The sequence below is a fragment of the Oryzias melastigma genome, linkage group LG21 (genome assembly GCF_002922805.2).
Source record: "Oryzias melastigma strain HK-1 linkage group LG21, ASM292280v2, whole genome shotgun sequence".
Classification (NCBI taxonomy): Eukaryota; Metazoa; Chordata; class Actinopteri; order Beloniformes; family Adrianichthyidae; genus Oryzias; species Oryzias melastigma.
In genome coordinates, this window is record NC_050532.1 from 12,086,443 (window position 1) to 12,110,088 (window position 23,646).

Here is a 23,646-nt window from a genome sequence, read left to right on the forward strand (position 1 = left end):
TTTTGACAGCTACTACTGTATCTTACTTAGACTTTGAGTTATTTATTATTATTACTACTACTACTACTACAACTTTGGAAGACCAGTGTTGCTGTGTTTTGAAGTACAGTAGCTTGTACAATGATAGAATAAATCCACATACAAAAACTGAAAAGTATTTGTTACGAATGTGTGGTGATGCCTTAGATCATTACAATTCCTCATTTTAATCCTGTGTAGAGTTTATTGATGTTGGGGTTTTATGACATGTACAATGTATCTTTTTTTGAACACTTTACCTTCCTCTTAGAGAGACAAAGACTAAATTATCTATGTGCCTTTTTTCTTGTTTAACTATTTGTGATGTTGTAATGCATTAGCAGTCTGGTCTCACTGTAACTGTCCTTTTGCCTGATGAGAGCTAGGCTAAACAAATGCCAGAATACAATTCTGAATAATAGCTGAATAATCAAACCTTTCAGGAAAAAGAAAAGTACAATCAATTCAAACATATTACAAAGGACACACGTTTTAATGTTGTTTTATTTATTGATCTTTTGCTTGATATGGCTAAATGAAAAATATTCTATATCCAGATTCACAGTTCTCTCTACAGTGAGAGAGTAACCAGGAATGATGTGGGTCAGCTAAACCAGAGGCAAGAACTTCTTTTTTTTTAGCCACAAGGGGGCATCATCACATTAGAGTTTAAAAAGTCAGTTCACATAAACAGTCATTAGATCAGACAGTGGAGAAGCATTTCTATTTGTCTTTTATCACTCTTTCCACACAGTGTCCTTATATATTATTCTACTCCACTTATTTATTTCAGAGAAAATAATAGACACATGTTCTTTGCTGGAATGGCTCTCATTAGGTCTTTTGGCAGGGTGGAACAAAGATAGGAGACTATACTGCCTTAACTGTCAGATGGATGTTAATACAGTATTTTACACTTCTTATATTATCTTATTGACATATAGTAGTTTTGATGCAGACTGTTACAGACAAAAAAAACAGTTTCAAGTACTCAAATAGGATAAAAAATGTGTATTTTCTGTCAGAGAGTTTTTCAGAGCTTAGTTGTTTTGAGAATAAGGAAGAAGGGAATGTTACATACTTCAAAATAAAGGTAAATAAACACAGTAGATCCAAATGTGTAATACATATCTAAGAAAACAATAAAATGTTGAATTTTATGGTGGTTATAGAGCCATAAAAGGAGGTAGTGGTAGAAACAATAATATAGCATGTTGCTATAAGCATGCACAGACAATATCATAAAATTTTAAAGTATTGCCATGAGAGATGACAGGGGTTAAACTGGGAAGAGGCTGGTCGGGGCCCAGCTCAGACACCAGCCTTCGAGTGTGAGTGTCATGCAGTCTCCAAAGCACCTTCTATAGCTATGGTTCTTCTAAACATGTATCTTTGCTACCATAAGGTATCGACACAACATTCTAGCTGTGTCACAGCGAGCTGAAAAAGTCTCCTTGAGTGACTTTCGCCGGCTGAGTTTACCTCACATTTGGCAGTTCTTGAAACCAAAGTAAAAGCATCAATAAATTCAAACGCATTAAAGTTTAAGACAGTCTTGTGTTGGCAGTCTTTTCCCGTTCTGATGATGAGAGTGAGAGATTAGACCTCATAAGCAATGTGCCTGTCATGTTTTAATTAGTCCCCACTCCGACAAAGGCAGTCAGGTTCAGATTAGCTGCATGTGACGTCGTATGCAGTTGTCACTTAAGTCCCTGTAATCTGTTTTCACTTGAGGGTTTTAAAGTGAGATGTGGAAAAATCCAAACTTCCATACAGAGAGAATGGAGGTAACACATTGATTTTACAATATTAATAATAATAATAATAATTCAAATATTCATAATGGAGCTAAAAATCTCAAATAAAGAGGCAGCAATGTAATTATTAAAAATCATTAAATTCTGAAAAGAATGTAGGGGTTAGGTTAAAATATTACTTTTTTTCTAGATCTCAGACATAAAAAAATAAACTTACTCTTTAAGAAAAATTAATAAAAGCAAATGTCCATGGTTCATTCCCTTCTATCAACAGGTTTTCCTGAAAACCACAAGATCCTAAAGCCTGTTTGTGTGTTACTCAGTGCAGATGGCAAAGATGATTAGACTGCAAGGCAAAATGAAAAGAAATATCAGAAATCTCTTCTCCTTTCATCTCACTTTCAATCGTATTAGTTAATCTTATTTATGTTGAATCACATATGAAAAAAGTGATTTTTTTGTCTTGTATTGTCTACAGTCTATGCTTGAAATAAACCAAATCAATCAATCAATCAATGGGGGTTTTTACTCAAAGCAATAAAGAAAAACCTCACTAGTGTATTTGTATTTTTCAAAAGTGGTAAAAGGATTGTCCATTTGACTCCTTTGAGTATTCTGTATAGATTTTGTGTTTCAGATTGGCCTACTTGGAACAGATCAGACATTGTCATAACAACACATACATTCCATTATATTTTTATACCGTTTATAAGAACCTTTAAAATAAGTATATCTGACTACTTTTCTCTCCTAAATCACACATAGAAAACAAAATATAATTCATTATCATGGCCTTAGTTTATTGGTACTCCCTTTACTATTCTATCAAGGAGCACTGACTGAAGACAGTGCAATGTAAACTTGTGTTCTTGCTAATAAGAGTTTTTCAAAGGAAAAAAAAAAATCACACTTTTGAGTATTTCTGATCTTCTATGATTGGAGATGCATGCCCTATAATCCCAGTCATGGTTCTTTTTAGATGAAAGGCCTGGTTCAGTTAACTTGAAATAGCTGCTCAAAGTTGTTTTCTAAAAGTCTGCCAGGACTTGCCTCTCCAAGGACATTAACTACTTTCTCAGCAGCTCATTCCAAGCACGTTGTCTGAAGCAGGCATCATAAAATTATTGAAAGCCCCACCGTTTCTTTATCACATGTAGATAGTGAAACAATTTAAGACATAACAATGCCATTATCATTACGTAACAAGAAGCTTGAGCCAGAAGTACATTTCATATTTGCTGTGCTGCTTGGCTGAACTGACATCAATATATACAACATGTACTTATGTTAATGAATGCTGAGACAGTTAAATGAAAGTGACCCTCTAGGCTGTCATGGCCAGATAAAACAATGATTTAGTAAGCTTTGGTGTCTTTCCATAGAGGCTCCATAATCTACCCCGCAGTGTACTCTAACAGGAGATGTCATTAGAAAAAACAGGCATGATGGTCAGCTATTTCAAGACTTTTAAATGGAGCTGATCCCCAATGCTTAGATTTCAGAACTCAAAAATGGTCAGAAGTGGCCCAATTTCTAGAAAACAACAAGCCAGGTTCCATTTAAAGCAACTTAACTTTAAGAGGATTTTTAATAAAAGGAGAGCTTAGAATTCAAATGGAACTATAGAAAGCACACAGGTAAGATGAAAAAATAATGATTGGAGTGTCAAAAATCGACAATAGTCTTTCTTTCCTCTTTGATTCTTTTCAGGCACATTGGGTCAGTACTCACTCTCAACACTCTATAACCTCAAGATTTGCTTCTCTTCTGTGTATGTTTGATGGTGTGTGGGTTAGAGCATGCATACCTCAGTAATTAGTTGTAATCAGTAGTAATGACTACACCTAATAAGTCTTTGGAAAGCTTTTTTAAAGTCCTCATTAAAAATAGTGTAGATGAGGGGGTTGATCAAGGAGTTAACATATCCCAACCACGTAAGGAAGTCAGCCATTTCCATGGAAGTGTTGCATGAACTGCAGGTGTTGACGATGACTTCCTTGACAAAAAACGGCAGCCAACAGATGACGAAGGCCCCTATTATCAATCCCAAAGTAGATGCCGCTTTCCGTTCCCGTGAGCCTGAAATCCGGGGTCCTTGGTAGAACTGGCTGCGACGGGACTCACTGTTGGACTCATGTCTGCGGGACTTGCTTTTTAAATCCTTTTTTGAGATCCGCACCTTTTCGCGAGGATGCTCCTCGGTAGAGAGTTCCGAAAACGATCTTTCATGTGGGCTGATGGGCTCGGGACTTCGTGGCCCACCGTCGACGTCACCGTCTCCAGTGGGGTACGACGAAGGGATCATGCTCCCATTGGTCATGCACGAGTGGCGGCTAGCTCTGCTAGCCTCCCTGCGCATGTAGAGAGTCTGGGCAGCCTTGTAGATTTTGTAGTAGAGAATGAGAATGAGCAGAAGAGGAATGTAAAAAGCTCCAAGTGTGGAATAAAGAGTGAAGGCCATATGATGGTGAATTATGATACACTGGTCCTCGTGCTCTGCATCATTGCTGTAGTGCCGCCACAGGAGCGGAGGGAGGGAGATGAGGATGGACAAGAACCAAACGATTGCCACCATGGCGCCAGCTCTGGCCCCTGTGCGCTTGCGAGAGTACTCCACAGCATCAGTGATGGCCCTGTAACGGTCAATCGCGATAGCAGCAAGGTGCAGGATGGAGCACGTGCAACAGGTGATGTCCACACTTAGCCAGATGGTGCACACCACTTCACCCATGACCCATCTCTCCTTCTGGATGTAGATGATGCTGAAGGGCATGACTAGCACAGCCACCAGCAGGTCAGTCGCCGCTAATGAGCAGATGAGGTAGTTGGCTGGGTGATGCAGCTTGCGAGTGACTGCTATAGCTGTAATCACCAGGCAGTTGAAGAAGGTAGTTAGGACGGCCACAGCAGAAAGAGTGAGAGACAGTAGGATTTTACTGGGAGGGAGTTTTGCAGTCTCGAGTGTGTCGTAGCTGCTGCTGTTTGTGGCGTACACCCATTCTGTCCAGTTGGGGAAATCCATGCTGCAAAACAAGAGGGTTCTGGTTTTAATACAGAGATATTTGAAACATTTCTTTTAAAGACCCACTCTGATGAAAATCATGTTTTTAATATGTTCTTAAATTATTTTTCTCTCTCATTATGGAGGATATACATAAAGAAAATTAATCATTTTTTATTAAAACTATTGTGAATCAGGAGCAGACAAAAAAGTGCTAATTGAAAAAGCTTATAGGTGTGACGTAGAACCTACAGCGGCAAGCCATAACCTTCCAGCTCCATTCCATTCTAATGCATCAACTTGTAGACGACTAGATATAAGTGCTTCTTTGTTTGTGTCCAAATTACCCCCAATCACTATATAGTGCACTATATAGCCATTTTCTAGTGCTGTCTGAATCTACTTATTCCAAAATTGAGTGCACTCGTAATTTCTTTGCGAAAAACTAACATCCATCGATGCTCACTAGATTAGCGGATATAGACCACAATGCATTGAGGTCAAACAATTTCGAACAGAAAAAAACGTGTTTAAATTCAATATTTGAATAAACCACCCACATTTTCACCATCAGAACAAAGTGGAGTCATAAATAAACGTCGTGAAATGTTCATATTTATTCAATTTTCCCTTAGTAAAATCGTTAACGTCATATCCAGTGTTTAGAAAAATGAAAGAAAAGAGTTATATATAGGGTAGAGTCGATACGCTAGCCTGTTGCATACGCAGAGTTGGACGCCATATTAGATATGTCAAGATGCCTGTTTAATGTTTAATTCACAAACAGAGCTGGAAAAACAAGAATGGAGTTTTCACAAGAAAATTGTAACCATCAGCTGATAAAGATCTGAGTGAGTTTACTCTCAATAATGAATGTTTAGGCTGATCTTGTAGCCTATTCAAAGTCATTAGGAGCTTTAAACTTTGCACTATATCCACATTTTCTGGCAGGAACACTTATCATTTATGTTTTATAAACACGAACCGAGGAGTCTTAACAGCTTATGCAAATCTTAGGCTGTGTGTAGATTTGAATAAAATCCCAACCATGCATCAGGTGTGCATTGTTTTCTAAATAACAGTAGAAAAGTTTAAAATGTCGTTCATCTGTTGCACTGTGCATAAAAATGTTAATACCACAACCGTGGTCTTATTTTTGTTTTTTTTACCTTTAAAATCAGACCAAAATGAAGCATTTTATGATTAAATTTACATGCTAAACCGTGTCTCATTGTTTACAGACTATTCCAATATGCCGTTGCTCTTTACGTATCTTGGACAATGGTAACAGGCTAGCATAGCATCTCTAGCAATATTCCTCATTGGCACCAGATATATTAGGTTGGGGTGTGAGGGTCTGTAAGCTAGCGAAAGAGAGTGTAAACAAAGGGATGATGGGAAATGGGTGCGGGTTTACTCTGCACTAATGGTCCCATCCACAACTCAGAGGAGAATTTCTAATGCCACACTGCAAAAACCCTGTCCTAGAAAACGTCACAAGCTTTTTGGTTTATCTTAAAAACTACAAAATTATAATTGAAAAAAAAAACACTGGGAACACGTTTATAATAAATTAAAAGATGATAGGAGTGGCTTGAACATTTTCATCTTTTTTCAGTTATACTTTTTATTAAAAATGAAGGATAGCAAAGCATTTGACATGTTTTGTTTTTTTATGTTTTCATTTAAAATAAAACAAGTTTAAATATTTTACCAAAGGCCATAAAGCAACTTGCTCTTTAAAACCGTTATCTTGTCTGCAGATCTGACCCAAAAGCAAAAGTGTATTTCAGTCCTACCTGTCCAAACTCAGTGGTCCTGTGGCATCCAATTGGTTCAGAGTGCAGTAGACCGTCTGCTCAGACTTGACTCGCCTGCCAGATCTGCCATCACATATTTTCTATCACTCTGCAACTGTGAGAAAAAAAAAAAAAAGCAAGAATAAGAAAGAATGCAAAAAAAGGTAGAACATATAATTATAGAAAACATAAGTGAAACATTTAAACTACAAGCTATTATTTAGTGTATAAAAAACAAAATTGTTTATGTTATATTGGATAAATGCCTGAACTAATAAAAATGACACACATTTTGACCCTGCTGCTTTAATGACCACGTGTAAAATACCCAGTGGAAGTGCATTTCAAGCCCTAATCATAGACTGCATGTAAAACTGTCAACATTCACAGCTACTTTTGTAAGGGCCAGCTAGTACGGATTGTGCATGACTTCAGTCAGTCATTATGATTTAATCAAACTGAACTGATAAAGCTGTCACTAAAGTCCTCCTTCCTTCTTCATTGTTCAGCAACCTGAAGATAGGAGTAGAAACAGTTGCTATAGAAACCTAAGAAGTACAGCAAATTCATGTAATCTGGTGATCGAGCAGAGGCAGTCAAACTTTCAACCAAGGCCTCTATTGAAGGTATTCAATTCTAAGAAGGTAGCTATGACTCAGGTAGGCGTGTGAGTTAAGGAGCAAGGCCACAACAAGATATAAGAATTTAACATATGACAACAAAAAAGTCTTTTCACCTATAGCAAAATGTTTTACAATTCCACAATTAAAATGAACTGGTGTTTTAGGGTTTTTTTTAGATTATGGTGAACAAAGAATACATAGAATGTTAGTAACATGGTTATAGATTCTGCTAATGAGACAAGGGAGAAAGCATGATTGACAATCTTTCATGTGTGTGTAAAACCATCTCTCAGCAGAGCTTAGAGTCAAGATTTCTAATGTTGATAAAGATGCTGGCACACGCATGCATGCGACGGATAGCTTTATCCACACACACATGAACACACACACACACCCACGCACACCTTTAAGCACACAATTGTTGACACACACAGCAACAGCATTTCTTTCGATCAACTGAACATTGCGTTGGACATAGATGTGTTATTAATACATAGACTACAATTGCTGCCCACACTTCCACCTCTATTTTTGAAAAAAGCTCTTTCTAACATTTGTAGGAAGCAAACAACAATAGCAAAAGGATGTTAGTTGCTATCAATAATACATTCTTGCATAGCACCTTTTCAGGCGGAGTGGAAACTCAATGTTGACCAATAGAAACGGTAAAAAAAAGGGAAAAAAAGCAGCTGAACTGCAAATAAACACTCCTGGGTTATTTTGCTGAAAAACTGTAACATGACCTATACAGATGTAAATAAATAAATAAACAGTAAGTGTTTACAGAAAGATTTTTGGGCAGTTTCTGGTTTTCTAATTTTTCTTCTCCAACAATTTACTCATTTTGTGTTTTGGTTCATGGTGAATTTAAATTTATACTTTGTTATACTTCCGCGTGGCAAAAAAGATTGACAACTAATAGTTTATCTTGACACAAAATTTTAACAAAAAGTGTATTAGGGAAAATTGAAGACTTAAAGAATTTGCAAATTGTACAAACAATGCTTTATTACTGTTATCAAGTCATACATTTTCATTAAGCATTACTGTTCCATTTTTATGTAAGAATCAAAATATTGATAATAAAGGAAACATAATAGGTGAATACACTACTGGTTGATTATGTGCCTTTACCACTCAAAAAAGCATAAAAATAATTTTAAGGATAATTCTGCTCTAAAAAACTTAAATGCAATGAGGAGGACCTACCAAACATGATCAATCCTGCAATGTTTTACAAAGCTAATTAGGAGACGCAATGATCTACAAGCTAAAACGAGTCATTTTGACTTATTTCTTTGGGAAAATTATGACATTTTTTTATAATCTAGCTTTCATATTTTGTTTAAAATGCTGATCAATATCTAACATATTTTTCTTTCTATTTTATTTCATTTCCATAGGAAACCATATACAGTAAAACAAGACATCTTATGTGGGATCAGAATGAAAAAAAAAATAGTTTTCTGCCTCAGTTAAATGCATACATGATAAAAAGCAAAAGGTACATCTACAACTATGTACACATTGTCACTCAAAACACCTTGTAGTATATATAAGCATCAAAAACAGTTTAGAATAAAAGAAAAAAGTAAATAATTCTAAATTCATTTTATTATAAATTACAAATAATTCAAAAAAATAATTTTAACCCCGTTTAAAACCTGTTTTGGGGGAACATTTTTTATTTATTTTTTTTCTCAAAACTTTTAAAATCATAATGAAGCTGCAATTGGCTCACTGCCGAAAATAAACAAGATGCTTGGAAAGTGTATTTCATAAACACGTTGAATCCTTGGCAAATTTCTTACTTTGAAGAGAGCAAGTGATTTTTTTCTGTCTCCTCACACCTATGATTACAGCGTTTAAAGATAATTAAAATGCCTTGCTCTGCATTTTAATGCAGTTCTCCATTCTGTCCTGCTGAATGAGCTTGGAAAAAAGCCTAACAGTATGCAGATTACTTTGTCCAGAAAGATAAATGATAATTATCATTGAGGAAAAAACTCTTCTGAGTTGTGTTTTTAAAATAGTGTCTGTTGTTGTGCAGTATGGTATGTAAAAAAAAGAAAAAGAAGAAAATGTTTTTAAGGCTGTGCATATGCACGTTTAGGAGTAAATGAAACATGTGTAAAGGGTGCAAGGCTGTCGCTAAGTGCAACTCAGAAATCATTCGCCTTCATCCTGAAATGCTTTCCTTGTGCAGCTCTTCTGCTCAAGGTCATCTGAAGATAAGCTTTGTTGAGCCAGCATGAATCCAGTCCATTTTGATCTGCTATCCTTTCAGGAAACAGCTCTTTTGCACACATTCACCAAACAGGAGAAGCAGCTAACACTGACTCACAGTCAATGCCAGTGAAAGAAGTTAGTCTAAATCGCTCCAGTGACTGTTGTTGTTTTTTGCACATGAGGCGTCATTTTTACTGACCGCTCTTTATTTTCTCATTACGGATTGGCTGGTCCTGACTGAACACTGCCAAGTCATTTTTAATGGGATCTATATATATCCTCAAGCTGCATAAATGTACATCTGTTCCTCAGCAGTTTTTAGATTTACTTATTATAGAAAAGCCGAATCAAGCAAAAATGCATTTAAGTACAGTTTTCAGTATGAATACCAGAGAACTTAGTTTGTTCAAACATTGTCAAAAAGTCACAGAAATGTTGGAGAGACCCCACATTTGTTTGCACAAAAGGAAACTTAAATTCCACTTCTTAGATATTCTTGAAATAAAACAAAATGAAAAAACAGAAAGTCCTCTGACTTCCGAACACTTTTTTTTGCCCCTCTGTGGATTTCTCCTTTTACTGTATCAAGTATGCCACATCTGTCAATTTAGAGTCCAACCTTAAAGTACAGTTTGACTCAGGAGAGATGTTAAGCTGCCAAAAGCTGTGGTGAAGGAGGATAAGAGTGTAGCTGATTGTGTGACGGATGGCTCAGGCACTTTAGAGGACACTGAAAATCTCAATTCTTTGCAGGTTTTTGCTTAATTCCTAAATGTTTTTTAAACTTATGGCAATAATGCATGTCTGTAAATCCTCAAGACATTATAAATAACAATATAACCATAATACAAGAAATAATCAATAGCCACTAACACTTTTACATTTACCCTGTCATCTAATGTGAGTTTATAACTCTGTCTCATAACTTCATGGGGTCATCCCTAAATGTTTGGAAAAAATAAACATTTCAGATTTGGCTTTTGCAATTTACTGACCTGTGTCCTCATTTCAAGCTTGACTGTATAAAGTCATGCTGGCTGGAGCCAACTCCTGCATGTGACCTGCTTTATGCAGATAGAAGTATTTCCTGGCAAGACAACCCCCCTCCAAATACTGAATGAGCTGGAAATGGTTCAAGTGCTCAGCAGAGATAGGACAACAGGATGGCAGCATGTTGTAAATGTGTGCGTACGTGGGGTGGAATCATTTGTGTCAATTGCATTTTTATCATAAAAACCTTGACTTTTTTCAACATAACCGTCCTTCTTAATCTCGTTTTTACCTCTTGGGTAATATACTGATCTGTGCTCCTACACTCAATCACTCAGATATGAAAGCTTTCTCTAAGTCAAAGCTCACCGGAGTTTGCCCACACTCTCAGATGCTCACTTTTCAACCAAGCCTTACTTATAGAGTGCTCTAAAAAAGCCTGTCTTCCATCTGCCCTACAGCATCACTGTTATCAGCCGGGTCAGATGAAATCTGGACGTAAGACATAAAAGCAGCAGCAGTAAATGAGCGAGAAGGTTTAAATGATAACTGCAGGAAGCAAAGAGGTAAGATACGCCAAATGTGTTGCAGAACGAGAAAAAATTGCTGTGATGTTGCTCTGAAATGAGCAGGGGATTTATAACGTTCCTATCACTTATTTTAGCACTGGGTGTGTGATATGTGCTATATGTAAAATATCTGCAACATGCATAATATGCAATGTGAGTCATGTGGGTAGCAATGCTGTGTCTGTCAGCTCATAGTGAGATTTACCAGAGCTGGTGTGGTACTCATTAACAAACAGGCTGATTTAAGGCTCTATGAAGATCAGTAATCAGCTGTTTGTTCGGGATTTGAATGAAAAACAAAGTAAAAAATATATATTTTATCAAATGTGTATAGACATATTTCTAGTTGAACATTAGGATCACAAAAAAAACATTATAAATGAAAAAAAAAGCAATCAGCATATTAAAAGGTGGACTTTGCCCAAAAACATTGCATACTTGAAGTTATTTTTAATGAACTTCATTTTCTGGAATTTCCTCAAAGTGCTGCAAAGAAAGGCAGACTTTTGTTTAAAGGTAAAGGAACACAAAGAGTAAATGGGCTTCAGACATGTTCAATCAGAATTGCTCTGTGTAGCTCCATGTTATAGGAATGTGGTTGGTTTAATTTGCACTAAATCAGTGTAATTAAAGCATTTTAATCATGCGTCATTTGGAAAATATGTCTTTTTTTCTTTGAGTAATATTTTTTCTAGCTATATATATCAGTTTATTTTAATTATTTATTTATTTTTGGGTTACAGAAGCTAATATGGCTTAAATAGATACATAGATTTTTAAGACCCACTCCTAAGAAATCATGTTTTTGTTGTCTTTGGCATGTTTTTGAGGCAATTTTCTTATGACGAGGACATAAAGTAAGTTAAGCTCAAATTCACTTTTGAGTATTGATTTATCCAATCACTGTGAATCAGGGGCAGATGAAAAAATGCAGTTTAAAAAAGATTTTAGTTATTAAGCAGATAAGAAACTGGGTGGACCACAAGCTCCCCACTCTGATCCATCCTGATGCATCTACTTGTAGATGACTAGATCTACATCTATACTAGATCTACATCCTTGTTTTCTTCATCAGAGGCAAGCTGGCGACTGGATCAAAACTGTACGGCTGGATAGCTCCAATAATTAAGGGTGTGATGGGCTGTAGGCTAGTAGGAGAGCATGTCAACAGAGCGCTCAGGTATGGGTGACAGGAAAGGGAGGAGGGCTTACTATTTACCAACAGTCCCACCCACAACCTAAAGGTAAATTTAAAAAAATTTAGACATATTTTACTTAACAATATATTTCAGTTTTTTTCTTTTCTTTAAAAAGTGTGTAGTTTCTTGCTTTGCAAGAGTACAATAGTATGCCCAAAAGTCCATAGATCATGGATGAAGTCCCTGTTAGAGTTTCTGTCATGCTCCACAGCATTACACATTTTCTGTTAAAAAAAAAGGTAATGGTGAACTGTGTCACAGCACACGGACCAACCCAAATATATCCCTTAGCAAAAAGTATTCTACTATATGTTCTCAAAAAAATTAGGCAATATACTTGAAGCTTCCTTTAAACATGCTACGTACATAATAATACTTAAAATGTTCCAATTTAGTCTTAAGAAGTATTCACTTCATAAATTTACTACACTACATGTACAGGCTATATTGACACATTTGTACTCAAGTATACTAAATAAAAAAATAATAATACTTCTGTTTTTAAAGGGTAAACTTGAACTGTAGGTGATCAAAGAGAAGATAGTGGAGGCTAATATTGCCTCAGACAAAAAAAAAACTGTTGGGTTTTCTTTAAACCTGAAAAAAAGCTGTTTTTTACTTGATATATATGTAAATAATACATTTTTAACAGAACTTTAACCTCTTCTCCAACATGCTCTCTCAATTCTTAGTAATTCTGAGAAAGATTCTCAGAGTAGAGGTGAAGCATCTTCAGTAACAAAACATAAATTAAGTCCAGCTGCTCTTTTGCTCTTTCAACTACTATTTTTTTTAACCAAAATACCAAAAACGTTTTAGGGTATGTCATAAAAAAATAGTTATGGAAAAAGCAAAAGTACTGTAAATCTAAAGGTTTGACGTTGATATAAAGTGCAGCAGCAGAATCGTCACAGAAAAACAACTTTCATGTGTGTTCCAGCAAATGAGGGAAAATTGGCGACACATTAAAGCCACTTAGTTGCAAAACAAGCCCCCTCAAGCATTCTTCTTCTTTTTTTTCTATAAAAGACTGCTCTGTATTGTTAATTTAAAACCATTTAGTGCTACATTGTCACCCCATTCTCCTTACATAACTTGATAAGAGCACTGTCCAAAATGTCCTGTTCCTTGGTTTTCACTGCAATAATTAGCTGCGGCACCGGACTGCTTTTCACAGCATTTGAGCCAAATCCGAGCCCTATTTAAATGTGTTTAGGCCATGGCTTTCGCACACTGTGTGATGGCAGCTATTTCACCTGCTCCAATTTCACAACCCAAGTATGTGTTAGTTAAAAGCATTTTACTTATATAAAAAGATGTACGTTTTTGTAACAGTTAAAGGTACATGGTTTTGTGGTTTTGCAGATCAATATTTTAAGGAAAAAACATACACTTTTCAAGTACTTCCATCTACACCCATTCATTTTTCCACAATATTTCCATATTTGGTGTGAGGATTTTACAGGGAAATCTGTAACTTTGCAATTGACCTCTCAATTTGCTTTCTAATATCATGTAAATGTCAAATATCACGTGAACGCCACCGCTCTCTGTCACTTTCACAGGTGAGCAAAGTTGTCAATGTCACTAAACAAAAAAAAAATCGTGATAATGCTCTAAATGTCATTGCTTTCACAGGCTGATGAAGCCACAAATGCCATGGGTGGCTCATTGAAAAATGCATTTGGTCACAAAGACCAATTTCACTTGTAATAATGCTTAAAATGCTACAATGAGCTCTGAGAACACAAGTTCATAAGGGGTAAAGAGCATTCTGTTAGGTCATAGGGCATTAAAATATCAGAATCAACACTTTAATTTCAAACAGTTACATTACATAAAGCCCCAAACTTTTTTCTGCTTTACTATGGGTGTATTCAGACTTGGAAAAGGTCCGGACCATGTCCGTTTAACTCGGTCCGGTTTGAATTCTGAACATTGCGTTTGATCTGTATTCAGGTTGCTGTCAACCAGTTTATGTTTTGTACCAAAGCTTGTAAGTAAAACCATGTGACTAAAGATCTCTTCAGTCATTGGCTGGGAATTACAAAGGTAGGACAAAGCAATGAAAGAAGGAATATTGGAAATCCTTATTGTGATAGTTCACTTATATTCAGATTTTATTTTTTGCTGATCAATTTCAAACGTCGGTATCAATGTCAGGTGCAGCACCTTTTACTGCTACTTTGGTACAGAGGATGCATGCTGCCAGGAGGTGATGAAGAAGATTTGTAATATATGGAACCATGTTCAGCTTGGGTGTATTTACATGAACTCTAGTTCACTTTAAGCAAACCAAATGTGGCCAGTCTAAAGAAAAACCTATGATAAAGTAGTTCTACATTTTTTTCTCAAAAGTACACACATAATAGCTTTACTGGCAAATTAAGTGACTTCTCTTATTGACAGTATTCCCAAACACTATTTGGACTTTTTTTGGCAGTGAAATAACATTTTTTCTAAAATCAATCATATGTTGGTGCCTACACACAACTTAAAAAAGAGAGAAATGTTCATGTGGTTGTCGCAGAAAATCCAGATTACATTATATCTATTTTTGTAATTGTAGGAGAGAAAAAAAACTCTGTTTTTCTCTCGACATTTAGCCGTTATCAGCTATACTCCATATTGCTGCATTAATTAAGTAACATCCACATTTTGTTTTGGATGCAATGAACAATCACACAGTGAATGCATTTCCATAAAGAATACATTTATACTGCATGATTAATTACATGCTGGAGAAGTCATGCTTGGAGTGTTACGTGTTAAGAGAGAATTATTGATTTTCCAATCGAGTGACATTGAATCACATCAAAACACTGTGAAAAGGAATACTTGAAATTAGTTATACATGTGTTTATCTCCGCATCATAAATAAATACTGTTGTGAGCAACAACAATTAAAAACTCAATGATTAAACATTTCCATTTACAGGGAGAAAATCCTTTATCTTCAAAGCAATGAATTAGACAGAAACTCTCCAACACATGTTTGGATTCCATAAGCCTTTTTTAATGTGGGCAAAGCAATGTATGCCATAAACCTTTGTTGTTAAGCTGCAAATTAGTTGTTTAAAGTATCTGTGACCACTAAGTTCTTCAGACTGCATGAAGGCATTCTCTTTCAAGTTAGACTGTTTGAAAGTAGAAGCTTTTATCTGCAGTAATAAGCCTGAATGTGTTTAATAAAACCGATCGGATTCCCAGACGGTAGAAATGTCGCGTATAAACAAACTTGAGTCAGAGGCAGAACTCTAATGATAGCCTGTTTTTAACTGAGTCACTGACAGTTGTCACTGTGGAAGCATACTGCCTCTGTTCAAAGCTAGGAAAACCTCAGATCAAAAAAGAAGGTGTTAGCAGGAGTTCTCCACTCTACCACAGCTGCACATAAAAAATGTACATTTTCAAAAAACGACTAGAGGTGTAACGATTAATCAGTTAATCAATTCAGCCAACTAGATTGATCCGTCTGAGACAAGTTGGTAATCAAATCGATCTATACCATTATAAAATCGTTTTAAAATTAAATAAATTGATTATAAACAATACTGGAAAATACAATTTGGATTTATTTTACTTTAAAGTAACTACGTCCGAGTTCCAACACAGCAGACAACACACGTGTGATGACAGTGAAAAATGATTAAGCCATCATTACAATCAAATGTGTGGAAACACTTTGAAATTAGCAAAGACGTGACCACACAATGTGGTAGAACGTTCTATTAATCTTTGTATTATTTTGATCTGGAAAAACAACAATAGGCTAAACATTATGAAACTAAAAAGGGGAATGGATTTGTCACTCTTGTTTACTTGTTTGTTTGTGCACATATTTAATTTACACTTAATTATCTTGAACGAAATCTGGAAAACTTCACCTGCACTGTTTAGTACCAGGTATTTATCTCTGGGTCACTCTGGTGGAATTTATGGCTAAAGATGTTCTAGATCAATTTCATTTTAGTGAATCTGAACATTAAAAAGGAAACAATGTCAACCATGTATTCAAGAATTTTAACTCTCATTTCTCCACAGGAGTAAAATGAAATTCGTATCAGCAACCACAAGGTATGATATAAATCGAATTGTCGGTACAATGAATCGTTACATGCCTAGAATCTAGTTAATACTGCAACTACAATGTTAAACACAAATGCTTCGCCATAACATTCACTGTATATGAGAACTGGACCGAGTCAGTGTGACGTCACCCATTGAATATGACATACTCCTAGTTCCAACAAAATGACCCCAATTCAGTAATTCTTTTTTTTTTTTGGAATATGTATGTCGCAATGTTAAAACCAGAAATCATCAGTAAGCAGTGATTGGTTCAAGTCAGTTTGAGTCAACATTTCCATGGCAACCATTCTCGCCAATCAAGAATGAGCTTGTTGGAAGTCAACAACCCTAATTGTGCAACTTTACTGCTTATAGCCTTGATGCCCTTGCCGGGGTGCAACCGCCAAAGTTGTTCTTGAATTCATTTGTTGCCACATCATGGAAAACATGGATGATGTTGAGCGAGCAGCTTGGGCTTGTATGTTTTGGAGAGCTCTACAGAGCCGCTGTGTCTGGTTTCACCAGATCTTTCAGAGTCTCTCACGGTGTGGTGTACTTCACTCAGCAGGGATAACATTACTTCTTTCAGTCTGTGGCCCAGTTTGAGAATTGACCCAAGAGGAGGACAATAAAAGTAAAACTGGGGGATCTTTTTATCATTGTCTTAATGAAAGTAAGAAAAAAACACCATAAGGCCATGAAGGTAGAGCGATTGTGCTACAATGGCAGCTCTCCAGGCTGCCAACCGCCTAGCACCTAGTATAGCGATCTCTGCCCAGGGACCCGCAGTCTGGACAGTAGACCTCGCTAGTTCGGCCGAGCACCAGGACAGCTATTAACTCTGCCGTATCCTGGGCAGGGGTGACCGCTATTAACTTTGCCAAAACCTGGGGAGTGAAGCTCGCTAATCTTTCCACTGGGTGGCTAACTGGAGCCAGCTCCAAGGGCTCTGTGACAGGGTATATTCCGCCTTCACCCAACAATAACTGGGACAGTCTCCGGAAAATCTGCTGCCCTCGTGGGATAAGAAAATGGATGAAAAAGAAGCTCAATCCTCACATCCAGCTGCCATATTGAATCTCCTTTCCCTTTGAACTAGTCACTGAAAACATCACGTGCCCACAGCTGAGTCCCTGATTGCTTGACGTGCCACATCAACACCCCAATTGCGCCACGCCGCATCAGACCACATCTTTACATTGACTTAACATTGTGATTTGACGCCCCTGCCGTGCCTGGCATGAATGCACCATAACACTTAAAAGTGGCCCAAGGAAACTCCGTTTATTACTTAAATAACTTCCACTAATTATCATGACAAAAAATTAGTATAATCAATAACTTGTCAAAAGAGAAAGCAGAATAAAAATGGTTATTCTGACAAATATAATAACTGAGTAATAGCTGTTATTTCTTTTTAGAAGTCTGTAGAATTTCAGTTTTTTGGGACCAGCAGGTACTTCCTATTTGGAATGAGAGGGTCACTGAGTTCAGTTCTTTTATACACTCAATGGTTGTTAACTTGATGTTTTGATTTACTGCTATTAAGCACCTGTAATTAAGATTTTCCAAAATTACCAAAATTCTTTCTAGCTAAGAGGCCGATTGGAAGAGTTTCAGACCTGTGACTAGAAGATTGTGGATCTGAATTGTAGGCCTATAAATACTAGAATTATAATCACTATAGTCACACAGTGGATTCTAAACTGCAAAAGTAAATAAAATGTTCCCAATTCTCAAGAGCATTTAAACACTTGGTCATTTACATTTCCGGAAAAAATATTTTTATTACTTTTTTTTTTTTAAACCAATTTCCAATAAAATCCAAAGTGCAGGGAAATTAGAGAAATTTAATTTTCTGAAGTGTTCCATTTTGTTCCTTCCTAGAAAGGCTCCCGTAAGAGTCACATAGAAGCTCATGAAGTAATCAAACCAGGAAGGGCACTTGAGCCGTTCAAACTCCTTATACAGGTTCTGGGTGTTTTTATTTGCGCCTTTGGGTAAAAACTCTAAAATTGTCAGTCACCCAATTTCTGTTCCTGATTCTTTCTATTTAGAGCTACATGGATCTTCTGGGTCCTGTAGCCATCAAGAGACAAAATACAACTTTGATACATCTTGGTGAAGTTGCTAGTCCATCACAAAGCAACAGACAGAAGAAGAAAAACACTCATATTCAACCTCTTGGGGCATATTAGAATTAGCAATAAAAAACATGTACCCATGGGAGCGATTTGAGGAAATAACCTTCTCTATAAATCTTGTGGTGAATGTAACTCATACTGATTCTTTATTATAGTAGCCAAATGTCAGCAATAGAAAAAAAGTGAACAAAGGTAAAGAAATATGTTACTCTTGGGTACTTTTTTTGACACCTCATTTATTCTAAAGTCCGTAACATGAGCCATTACAAGTGAACTATGGCTCTTAAAGGAGGAATATTTGGAAATCTATCTTCCCAAGAACCAGCCTATTCATAAAAGTCCAAGGTAGAGGACACTGTCTTTAAAGGAAGCACTTTTGACTTAAATTTAACAAAGTCAAAAGCATCTGCTTTGCTTAAAGTCCCACTACTATCATCTTTTAATCTATTGTAAAAGCATTTCTAATAGCCAAAATTTAAAAACTTGCATCCAAGGTATAATTTCTCCAAAGCGGCAGTGGTTGTTCAGAAATTTGCCTCTGAGTTGTGGGCGGGACTGTTGCCGTTCCTGTCATCCCTCTGTTTACATTAAAAACATGATTTTCATTGGAGAGGGTCTTTAATAGACAACCTTTTTAGATAATGTAGTGCAAGTCATCTCAGTGAAAAGAGGTTTGAAGACAGAACTTTGGCAAAAAAGCAGGTCAGGGAGAGGTATCATCAACATTAACTTAGTATACAAAGTACCACAGAGGTTTTTCATAAAATAATAAAGAAGGTGGCCTTGAAAGGCAACAACACACATCGAGATCGACTGTTTTGACTCATCACCGCTGGATCTACAATGAGCTGCATGGGGACGCCATGTTGTCTTCCTGAAAGAACATTTCAGTTCTAATCACTGGCAGTTCTTTTGAAGTAAGGTCTACATATTTTTCTTATTCCTATAAAAGCTTTCTTCTCCATTTAAAAATAAAGTTGCAGGTTAAATTGTAATTCTAAGCTGCCACATCTATGACATAGTTTCTAGAGAGGCTGAGGTGTTACGATTTTTCTTCCACGCTTCATTTTCATATTTTGCCCACTTTTAGTGTTTTTTTTGGAAAAAGCTTTGACCAAAAAAACTATTATTTAACTCAAGCCAAGGTTGATCAAATCCCACTTAAGGAAGATCCCTTGTAATTTTCTTTATTTAAAATGCTGTCCTTCTACATGGAATAACATTTACTTCAAAGTTATCTGTCAGCACAAAGCGATGGCCAGATATAAAAGAAGCTGGTGTCCTTCACCAAAGTTGTTATAAAGCCGCGTGTTATTACATTTTAATTAGTTTCAAAATGAAACATTTCTTAAAAGGGGAGAACGGTTTATTAAATCAGTTGCCTCATAACATTATATATTAAAACTTTGTTTCACCTTTTCATTTTGCCTAATACGACTTCTTAGAAATAAATGTGAAACTGATCTTAATCAATTCAGATAAAACACAATTAAGAAATTAACTCCTAAAAGAGACCTGCTTTGTGATTGGCTGGGCATAAGAAAATTATGATAATTTGATTCTCTTGAACAATCAAACATGTTTATATTTCTTAATCAAAGACACTAAAAATTAAAGTTTTTTTTGTTTTTTTTGCTCTGACAAGTCAAGGATGTGAAGTCTGTATTCAGAGATAAGGCTCCTATTTTTCAATCCAACACTTTTAACAACCAAAGTTGAACAATTTTGACTGCTGTCAAAATTATAGACTGGAGGAACAGTGTTATTCAGCAAACTCTGTCAGCTGATGAAAAGCGTCCGTCTGATTTAAGATAGCCTCATACGTCAAAACATGTTCCTTTTATCAAACCTGTCTACATCATGTAATTAAAAAATGCTTATACGGACAACCTAATCTGATTCATTAAAAAAAAATCCAGGGAAAATTATCTTTTAGGGGCATTACAAGAACTTAAAAATAAACAAATGAAAGAATGACAGAAACATAAGAAATTACTTTATTTTCAGTGTGCAAACTAAATTTTAAAAGTGCAAGCTTTTTTCTAAATGAATTCTTAGAGAAGTCTAGTTGCTAAAAGGCTGACTGATTTCTGATAATAGCAGCTTAACAAGGAGCAGCTGTGCTAATTAACAGCTAAATTTGTGCTGGGAGGAAGAACAAATGTTCAATAGTTTGGCTTTTCAAAATAAAATAAAATAAAGACTAAGTAAGGAAGAAACAGCAAACAAATTGGAAATGAATAATAGCAATTAATTAAAACTAAAACATAAACTATAAAAAAAGGTTTTATAAACGGCAGTGTAACAGAAAAAAAAAGATTTATGATTTTTTTTTCCTTATTCAAGACTTATTCCCTTTTTCCAAAGAAAAAAAAATAGGAATGATTATGTTTGCAAAATATATATATATATATATGTATATATATTATTAAAACTAATAAAGTCAAATACAAAATACAGTTTTTAAAAAATATTTTCACTATTACTGTTTAGGACTTAAAAATAAAGTTGTTCAGCACTATTGTTGACAGACAAACATTGTAGTTTAGATTAATCAATACTTTTTTTTAACAGAGAAAAGTTCATCACCTGTAAATCCTTCTCAATTTGACAATGTAAGGAAGGTCATAGACAAGCTGACGGCTTTATGTGATCGTTTTCACGAAGAATTGACTTACAGCTTTAGTTCTATTTAGGATAAACTAAATACTGATAGAAAACAGTTTTGCATGTGTCTACATCCTTCCCACACTAACAATGTTAGTTTAGATGCAGCTAAAAAAAAAGGAGCATAAATGGTCTGGATTTGTTTGCGAGTGCCGGAGAAGGGCCACAACACCACAATTATTTTAAATAATGAATGTAAATTAGCTAAAATCAGAATGAGATGTACCACCTCATATTTTCACTCTTTTTTTTTAATTTATCAAGTAAGCATATTTATTTAGCTGTTTTTAATTATTTGTGAAAAAATAAACTATTGATCCATGAACAAAAACAGTTTTCTAAAGATGTATGCTTTAGTATAACTTAAAAAAACATATGAGTACTATTAGAGAGAAAAAAAAATTAATAAAAAAAGGTTTTTATAAAAATACATTTCCTTTCATACTTCGATTGTTGTCTCTGGAAAATACTTAAAACCTTCTTAAAAAGCAAAATAATTTTTGACTTTGCACAAGTTTTCTCTCATTTATAAACAGAAATGCTGTTAAAGTTTGTGTTGATTTTTTAATAAAGTAACAGAAACACAAAGAAAAAAAAAGATCTTTCAAACTGCAGGACCAACATGAGTGGAGAAAAAGACAACCGATCGGTTTATATTTAGTGTTTAACAATGTCATGATAAATGCAATAACTGTCATTTTGTGGGTTGTTTTGACATTGTTTTCTGTTTACAGTCCTATAAAGCTTATTTATGTGGCTGTAAATGCAGTAAATAATGTGTACTTCTCAGCATCTAATGTCCACTAACTGTAGTTGCCCTGTGTGAAGCATTGCTTCAAACGCAGCAATGTTTGTTCATCATTAAAAATGAGAAAAAAAATACCAAAAAGGAGAAAGAAATCATCAAACAGTAACTTACATAGAATTCAAAAACATAAACAATAAGGAGGAATACAAAGACCTATTGGCAAGCAAGGTCGTTTTTTTTTTTTTTTATTTTGACCTCAGAGACAGCATCATCAGACATTAGTGATGACAATCCAATTAGCTCAACTCCACTGAAACAGTTAACAGGCCATGCCTAAATAACCTCTCTAAAAACTCTTAGAAATATTATTTACGAGTGAAAATACATTAGGGAGTCTTGTTGTTTTTTTTTCCAGAGGATAGTAAGTTCGCTTTAAAATTGGACCAAGTTTTGAGTGTTTTTTTTAAAGGCTGTAACTTGTAAAACTAACCTGTTTAACTCATTGCCAAAAGAATTAAAAACAACTGAGAAACAAGGACTTTTTGATGGGCTTCCAGAAAAAAAAGCCCTCTCCTTTTTTGCAAATGAAGAGGCAACAAGGCTTGCAGCAGTTTGACAAATTCACATGTAAATAATTCACCACATCCAGAGAATAACAGAACCAGAATATGGGCACCAGGCATCTCATGCAAACGTTGAAGTAAAACAGCAGAAACTATTTTGATGTGGGCTTTTCTTGCAGCCATAGGACCTGGGGATTCTCCAGTCATTGCATCAATCACAGGCTCCTCTGGATTTCACAGTGTTGGAAGCCTACAGTTGGAACATTTCTCCAAAAGTTGCATTTTCACTCATAGTGTGTAAGATGAAAGGATGATTGACTGCAAGCAAAACAGTAATTCTACTTCAGGAGAAAAGGGAAAAAAAGGCTGTTTAAAAGAGCTGTACTTCAAAGATGCTACTAAGAAATACGATGTCTTAACAATGATATATTACATATCGTCATTTAAAAAAAATGAGAACATTATGAGAAATCCAATATTTATTGCTGACAAAGAAACTTCGACATTGTTCTTGCTCTATTCAATAAGATTTGTTGTATTCTATATCAATTTTTTTATCTGAAGATTACATTCTGAGCTGGAAAAAATACAAAATTCTATGTCCTTTTTCATTGGAGCTGATCAAACTTAGATAATATAATAATAATAATGATAATATTTGTATTTTGGTCTGTTTTTACTGTATAACACCACTTATAGATAAGACCACTTATAGCTGTGACGATTCTGTGGTTTAGTTTTTGATTTTGTTATATTTGTTCTGTCAGGAATGTGGTGGAAGACCCAAACACAGGAGACCAGGCTTGGTGACAGGAAATTAAGCCATTTAATAAATTAACCAAAACATAACTGTCCTTTTTCTAGGACATAGGCTATATCCGAATTCCCACCCTAACCCCTAACTACAAAAAAACTTGCAGGACTATCTAGTGCCTAGGATTTTATTAGCAATTCAGACACCATGCTGGCAACTTTTTTTTTTTTCTCTAAATGAATATTTAACCAATACAAGCATTTTACAATGTCTTTTTAAACATTGACTATGTTCTGATGATAAAAATGTTGATGGTATTTAAAAAATATATATTTAAACACTATTTTTTGCCACAAAAATTGTTCAAACACAACACTATGGTCTGTATTTTCCAATCTAGTGAGCATTGTTGCACACTGGTTTTTTGCTAAGACTTCTGGAAAATTTTGAAGGCATTCGATTTTGGAATTGAGATTGGAATTTTGGAAGATTTGAACAGGACAATAAAATGTTG

General features: G+C 35.4%; 1 protein-coding gene across 2 annotated transcripts in view; it reads right to left on the reverse strand.

Moving 5' to 3' along the window:
- The window catches only part of htr1fa (5-hydroxytryptamine (serotonin) receptor 1Fa), a 32,621-nt gene continuing 8,975 nt past the window's right edge, over positions 1-23,646 (reverse strand). For both annotated transcript variants that reach the window (XM_024287318.2, XM_024287319.2), the window contains exons 2-3: positions 6,576-6,690; positions 1-4,798 (exon numbers count right to left, since the gene is read on the reverse strand). In XM_024287318.2, the coding sequence (XP_024143086.1) occupies positions 3,601-4,797 (1,197 nt within the window). In that variant the 5' untranslated portion in view covers position 4,798; positions 6,576-6,690 and the 3' untranslated portion in view covers positions 1-3,600. The remainder of the gene's footprint in view (positions 4,799-6,575; positions 6,691-23,646) is intronic.